This window comes from Salvelinus namaycush, chromosome 33 (assembly GCF_016432855.1).
Source record: "Salvelinus namaycush isolate Seneca chromosome 33, SaNama_1.0, whole genome shotgun sequence".
NCBI classification, from domain to species: Eukaryota; Metazoa; Chordata; class Actinopteri; order Salmoniformes; family Salmonidae; genus Salvelinus; species Salvelinus namaycush.
This window is the reverse complement of record NC_052339.1, coordinates 35668790-35676813: the sequence shown is the minus strand read 5'-3', so window position 1 is coordinate 35676813 and position 8024 is coordinate 35668790. Positions and strand designations below refer to the sequence as shown.

The window sequence follows — 8024 nt, the reverse complement described above, 5'->3', positions numbered from 1 at the left end:
CTTATCGTCTGTAGCAGAGGTAACTCTCCTTTCATCATAGGGTTGATGGTTTTTGAGACTGCACTTGAAGAAACATTAAAAGTTCTTGACATTTTCCGCATTGACTGACCTTCATGTCTTAAAGTAATAATGGACTGTCATTTCTCTTTGCTTATTTGAGCTGTTCTTGCCATAATATTGGCTCCCGAGTGGTACAGTGGTCTTAGGCACTGCATCTCAGTGCAGAGGCGTCACTACAGTCCCTGGTTTGATTCCAGGCTGTATCACGTCTGGCCGTGATTGGGAGTCTCATAGGGCTATCTTCTGTATACCCCCCCTACCATGTCACAACACAACTGATTGGCTGAAACGCATTAAGAAGGAAAGAAATTCCACAAATTAACTTTTAACAAGGCACACCTGTTAATTGAAATGCATTCCAGGTTACATGAAGCTGGTTGAGAGAATACCAAGCTTGTGCAAGGCTGTCATCAAGGCAAAGGTTGGGTAATTTGAAGAATCTCAAATATAAAATATATTTTGATTTGTTTAACACTTATTTTGGTTACTACATGATTCCATATGTGTTATTTCATAATTGTAATGTCTTCACTATTATTCTACAATGTAGACAATAGTAAAAGCGGAAACCTTTGAGTAGGTGTGTCCAAACTTTTGACTGGTACTGTATATAATTAGTGGAAAATTATACTACTTGCTTTTGAAAATGCAAATTATTTTATACACTTATTAGGAATAGGAAGTACATCACGTGCGGTTGTCCAACTTGAATTGCAACACTTCAGTTTGTCAGAACTCACTATGTCTGTGATATCATCTCCTTTTCTGTGATCGGTTTTCAAGATTGTACGGTAAGTGTCCACTTCTTCACTATCTTTTCATTTTAATGTTAAGACTCACTGAAATGTTATTACTGGTGATGATTTGAAATGTTCAAAGTGCTGCTGTTGGTTCATGTTATAGCTTCACAACTGAAAGCCATACACTGCGTTTGGAAAGTATTCAGACCCCTTTCCTTTTTCCACATTTTGTTACTTTAGTCTTATTGTAAAATGCATGAAATAATTTTTCCTTATCAATCCACACACATTTCTAAAAAACGTTTTTTTGTTATTATGGGATATTGTGTGTAGATTGAGGGGAGAAAACAATTTCATCCATTTTAGAACAACGTGACAGTAAGGGGGAATGTTAGTGCGAATGTTAGTTGACAAAAGGCTTTTTTGAGGTCGGGCTGTGAAAGGGGGGGTGCTGTGAGATTATTTAAGATGCCCTGAAGAGGTAGGGTTTCTGATGTTTTCGCTAGATGGGCAGGTAGCTTCAGGGGGAAGCTGGTTCCAACATTGAGGTGCCAGGACAGAAAAGAGCTTGGACAGGCTGAGAGGGAGCTGCCCTCCTGTAGGGGTGGGAGAATGGAGTGCTCGGGTGTTGGGTTTGAGCCTGAAGGTAAGGAGAGGCAGTGTGTTGTGAGTTACTAAATGTGTGTATGTTTGGACTGTTTCAGGTTATCTGTAGTGTGCGAGTTCTCACATGACTTGTCCTGAGAACATGTTTTTCCTCATTGTCCTCTTTATGTCAGGTGAGTCTTACACACAACAACAACTAGTTATGAATCAGACAGAGGAATAACCACAAGTGATGATATTTCATGGTATGAGCTATATTCCCATCTGTCTCAATGTATAGAAAAGTGTACAGTTGACTCCTGATTAGTAGAGTTTAATAGTCTGGATTCAAACATTCTGTGCTCCAGATGTGCATGATCCAGTTTAGGGAATGGAGTCGTGACATCAGGAATCACCTGTACATTGAAATGTGTTAATATATTTTGCTGCAGAAAGAGAGATAGACTGTACTGAAAAGATCACATAACCTCCCTGATGTTGTCCTTTATGTTGCAGGTGTTTTGGCCTGTTTTGGCCAACGACATATGATCGCCACAATGCCAGATAAACTGGATGGACTGACTGGCTCCTGTGTGGAAATCCCATGTTCATTTGATATTCCTGACCAAAATAAGTATAAATTTAACAGTGCAATACTAACCTCTGGAGTGTGGATTAAAGAATCACCACAGTTTGGTGGGCGTCCGGACAATGTGATATTTAACAGTAGTGTGAAAGACAACAGATATCAAGGGAATATAACTGGAAACATGTCCCAGAAGAACTGCACCACAGTCTTCTTCAATGTAACCACCAATTACACTAATAAATACTTCTTCAGGATTGAGAGTCAACCATTCCGTGCAACAGATCCTGATAAGTCTGTTGATATAGTTGTCAGAGGTAAGAGACAATTTAACTTTTAACCAACTATTTCTTCCAACTCATATTCCTTGCATCAAGGATAAGAGTAGAACAAGTGGATAATTTAACTATTAGTGTACAATATCTTTATCTGCAATGTATTACAGATTTGCCTTCCAGTCCCATCATTACTGTCTCAGGTGAAGTGAAGGAAGAGACCTCTGTCAGTTTTAACTGCTCTGCTGTCGCTCCCTGTCCTGAACACCCCCCTGAGCTGACATGGACTCTCCCAACACAGTTCACAACTGAGAATCAACTGCAGGAGAATCCAGACCAAACCAAATCAGTTCTCTCCACGGTGACCTTCACTCCATCATACCTTCATCATGAGAAGAACATCACTTGTACTGCAGTCTACCCAGTAGGGTCAAACAACAAGACAGCTGAACATAATATGATGCTTAACGTTTCATGTAAGATTTAATCACAGGTTCCTGTAGAATAGATAATTCTATCATGTTTTCACTGATGATTGTAATAGTGGTTTTGATGAGACTATTCAATATACCATATACATTCTAAATGAACCCCTCTCCCTCAGTCTCTCCTAAGAACACCTTGGCCTCCATCAGTCCAGCTGTTCCAGTATTAGTGGGCAGCTGTGTTAATCTGACCTGCAGCAGTACAGCCAACCCTCCTGTGACAAACTTCACCTGGTTCCAGATCAGTGGGGATAAAAGAACACAGGTAGCATCTGGACTGAGTTACTCCCTCAATGTGACTGTTGATGGAGGACTGTACTTCTGTGAAGCAAGAAATAGTCAAGGCTGTGGCAAGTCAAAGGAAGTGCAACTGGCTATTAAAGGTAAAACGGGCACGTAGGGCACAATCGTAGGTTAGATATACACTATATATTCAAAAGTATGTGGACACCCCTTCAAATGCGTGGATTCAGCTATTAAAGCCCCACATGTTGCTGACAGGTGTTAAAAATCGAGCACACAGCCATGCAATCTCCGTAGACAAACATTGGCAGTAGAATGGAAACATTCACTACCGAGTTCCAAACTTCCTTTGGAAGCAACTGCAGCACAAGAACTGTTTGTTGAGGGCTTCATGAAATGGGTTTCCATGGCCGAGCAGCCGCACACAAGCCTAAGATCACTATGTGCAATGCCAAGAATCAGCTGCAGTGGTGTAAAGCTCACTGCCATTGGACTCTGGAGAAGTGGAAATCCGTTCTCTAGCGTGTTGAATATACGATTCACCATCTGGCAGTCCGGTGTACGAATCTGGGTTTTGACGGATTCCAGGAGAACACTACCTGCCCCAATGCATAGTGCCAACTGTAAAGTTTGGTGGATGAGGAATAATGGTCTGGGGCTATTTTTCATGGTTTGGGCTAGGCCCCTTAGTTCCAGTGAAGGGAATTCTTAACGCTAGAGCATACAATGACATTCTATATTCCATATTAATGCCCATGATTTTGTAATGAGATGTTTGACGAGCAGGTGTCCACATACTTTTGGTCAAGTAGTGTACATTAGAGATCTTTTTGTGAGAAATGACCATAATATGTGCTGTATTTTCAGGGCAAAAAGAGCCAAAAACCTCAATGGTTGTTGGGGTTGCAGCAGGAACTCTGGTGGCCTTTTTGTTCATCAGCCTGATCAGTCTTTTTGTATGGTAAAAACTATTCCTGGCACCAACGCAAAACGAGTTTATTTCTGCTGTGTTTGTGCTTTTGCATATGAAAACCCTCACAGTGTATTCAGAATACCTTTGTAATTGTCTTCCAGGAGGAGAAACTCTAGGCTCCACGATGGACTTGAAAGCACAGACAATCCACAGGGACAGGTGTGAATAAGGCTCAACTTTCAAAACCATCTACAAAGTGTATTTAAGGAAGTACTGAATTAACACAGAAACTATTTAAAGCCATGAGGTTAACATCATTTCAGAGGAAGTTTAGGGGGAGATGACCACACCGATAGCAATGCCACATCCTGTAAGAACATGGAATGATAACAGAATAGCTGTTGGACTTTGACAGTGTTTACTGGCAAAATGTAACTCTTTACACCTGTCAATTTTACTGACATTTTCATTGACATCCACTCAGTATGTGTTGTGTAACCTGCTGACCTTAGAGTTTTAGACATGACTGAGCTTAGAGCTTTACACCTGTTCCTCTCTCTGTGTTCTCTCCACAGAACTCCCCGGTTGGGACAGTGTGTGCTAACCAGGCCACAGCCGGAGAGGAACCAGAGGAACCTGCAGAAGACCAGCCTGAAGAGATCCAATACGGTGACATAGACTTCTCCAAACTACGGCCCAAAGAGACCCCAGCTGCAGCCCAGGACAGGGTCCAGGGACAGGAGAGTGAGTACGCTGAAGTCAATGTGACCAGGAGAGGGGCCCAGGAACCACCTCTTAACAACCTAGATGGACTTTATGCAAAAGTGAATTAAAGAGGTGCATGTTAATTATTTTTCCAATGGGTATTAAGTGTTTTTATGTACAGTATTGTCATTGTGTATCAGTTTTCTATTTGTACTTTTGTTACATTTATAATTGTGTTCTCTTTGATTATCTGCATATTTGTAGAATTTGCTGGGATGAAAAGTGTTTAACTGTTACTATAGTGTTGATACGATGATGTAGGATACTCTTTATTTTAGACCATTTATTTTGAGTGTTGAGTTCACAGAGCATCTGTTTAATGGGTTCCAGTATAGAGGAACTGCTGAGTTCAACTAGCCTAATGAAGGCAGTATAAGACCATATAAAGTCAATGATGACTGAGGAGAGAAGACACAGTTAGTTGGAGAGACAGTGGTCTGATACAAGACAGGACGTTGGTGCAGTAAGTCTACATGACGGCAGAATGGTGTTAACATCTACTAGTCACTGTTTATCTTAATATTTTGTGCAGTTACCAGAATAACAATATAATCTATTTTCAGTTTATATTTATTTAGAAGTTGTTGTGTCAGTTTTTATGTTGAGTGTTAAATCAAAGAAACAATTGAGACTGAATTTAAGGTTGTTTATTAATTGCCCTGTAATTAAAACCGTTACATTCAATTTCCATGAAATCTTTTGGTCTTTTTGGTCCAACATTTAACATATCTCATTAAAATGGATTAAATTGAGATTTTGTGTCACTGTTCTACACACAATGTGGAATTATGTTTTTAGACATAAAAATGAAAAGCTGAAAGTCAATAAGTATTCAACTCCTTTTCTATGGCAAGCCTAAATAAGTTCAGGAGTAAAGATTTCCTTAACTAGTCACATGAGCTGCATGGATTCACTTTCTGTGCAATACTAGTGTTTAACATGATTTTTAAATGACTACCTCATCTCTGTACCCCACACATACAATTTTCTGTAAGGTCCCTCAGTCAAGCAGCAACTTTCAAACAGATATAAACAGCTTTTACATTGTCTCACAAAGAAGGGCACCTGTTGGTAGATGGGTAAAAAGAACATAAATCTGACATTGAATATCCCTTTGAGCGTAGTGAGTTTATTAATTACACTTTGGATGGTTTATCAATACACCCAATCACTACAAAGATACAAGCTTCCTTGCTAACTCAGTCGCCGGAGAGGAAAAACACAGCACAGGGATTTCACCCACAGGAGGTTGGTGGCACCTTAATTGGGGAGAAAGGCTCGTGGTAATGGCTGGAGCAGAACAGGTGGAATGGTATCAAATACATCCAACACGTTTTCCATGTGTTTGATTCCATTCCATTTGCTCCGTTCCAGACATTATGAGTTGTCTTCCTCTCAGCAGCCTCCACTGATTTCAACATAAGGCCAGTGGTGACTTCAAAACCGTTACAGAGTTTAATGGCTGTGATTGGAGAAAATTGAGGATGGATCAACAACACGTTACTTACTCCATAATACGAACCTGAATTACAGACTGAAAAGAAGGAAACATGTACAGAATAAAAATATTCCAAAACATGCATTCTGTTTGCAATAAGGCACTAAAGTAATACTGCAAAACATTTGGACAAGAAATTCACTCTTTGTCCAACACAACATATCGTTGAGTACCACTCTAAATATTTTCAAGCATGGTGATGGCTGCAATATGTTATGGGTATGCTTGTCATCAAGTTTTTTAGGATAAAAATAAATGGAATAGAGCTAAGCAAAAGCAAAACTCTAGAGAAAAACCTGGTTTAGTCTTCTTTTCAAAAGACACTGGGACACAAATTCACCTTTCAGAAGGACAATAACCTAAAACAAAATGCCAAATATACACCAGTTGCTTACTATGACAACATTGAATGTTCCTGAGTGGCCTAATTACAGTTTGATCGGCTTGAAAATCTATGACAAGACTTGAAAAAGGCTGTCTAGCAATGATCAACAACCAATTTGAAAGAGCTTGAAGACTTTTTTAAAGAATATGGAAACATAGTTCATTTCAGATGTGCAAAGCTCTTATAGACTTACCAAGATAGACTCACAGATGTTTTTTATTTATTTTTATTTCACCTTTATTTAACCAGGTAGGCAAGTTGAGAGCAAGTTCTCATTTACAACTGCGACCTGGCCAAGATAAAGCAAAGCAGTGCGACACAAACAACACAGAGTTACACATGGAATAAACAAACATACAGTCAATATTACAATAGAAAAAGTCTATATACAGTGTGTGCAAATGAGGTAGGATAAGAGAGTTAATGCAATAAATAGGCCATAGTGGCGAAATAATTACAATATTGCAATTAAACACTGGGGTGATAGATGTGCAGAAGATGAGTGTGCAAGTAGAGATACTGGGGTGCAAAGGAGCTAAATAAATAACAGTATGGGGATGAGGTAATTGGATGGGCTATTTACAGATGGGCTATGTACAGGTGCAGTGATCTGTGAACTGCTCTGACAGCTGGTGCTTAAAGTTAGTGAGGGAGATATGATTCTCCAGCTTCAGTGATTTTTGCAGTTCGTTCCATTCATTGGCAGCAGAGAACTGGAAGGAGAGGCGGCCAAAGGAAGAATTGGCTTTGGGGGTGACCAGTGAGATATACCTGCTGGAGCGCGTGCTACGGGTGGCTGCTGCTATGGTGACCAGTGAGCTGAGATAAGGCGGGGCTTTACCTTGCAGAAACTTGTAAATTACCTGGAGCCAGTGGGTTTGGCGACGAGTATGAAGCGAGGGCCAGCCAACTGGAGCATACAGGTCGCAATGGTGAGTGGTTTATGGGGCTTTGGTGACAAAATGGATGCCACTGTGATAGACTGCATCCAATTTGTGGAATAGAGTATGGAAGGTATTTTATAAATGACATCGACGAAGTCGAGGATCAGTAGGATGGTCAGTTTTACGAGGGTATGTTAGGCAGCATGAGTGAAGGATGCTTTGTTGCGAAATAGGAAGCCGATTCTAGATTTAATTTTGGATTGGAGATGTTTAATGTGAGTCTGGAAGGAGAGTTTACAGTCTAACCAGACACCTAGGTATTTGTAGTTGTCCACATATTCTAGGTCAGAACCGTCCAGAGTAGTGATGCTGGTTAGAGTTGCCCTGCCCTATACAAAACACTCACAAAATTTGAGTTTGCTATTCACAAGAAGCATTGCCTGATGTGAACCGTACCTCGAAAAAAAGAGATCACAGAAGACCTAAGATTAAGAATTGTTGACTTGCATAAATCTGGAAAGGGTTACAAAAGTATCTCTAAAAGCCTTGATGTTCCTTAGTCCACGGTAAGACAAATTGTCTATAAATGGAGAAAGTTCAGCAAT

The 8024-nt window shown here is 40.1% G+C and overlaps 1 protein-coding gene across 1 annotated transcript; it reads left to right on the top strand.

The window, feature by feature from the left end:
- Positions 1 to 765: 765 nt before the first annotated feature.
- Positions 766 to 2986, top strand: LOC120027930 (myelin-associated glycoprotein-like). The gene is made up of 6 exons (XM_038973022.1): positions 766 to 851; positions 1505 to 1579; positions 1902 to 2288; positions 2417 to 2722; positions 2851 to 2888; positions 2978 to 2986. The coding sequence occupies exons 2-6, from the start codon at positions 1531 to 1533 to the stop codon at positions 2984 to 2986; spliced, it is 789 nt and encodes a 262-aa protein (XP_038828950.1). The 5' UTR covers positions 766 to 851; positions 1505 to 1530.
- The last annotated feature ends 5038 nt before the right edge of the window (positions 2987 to 8024 follow it).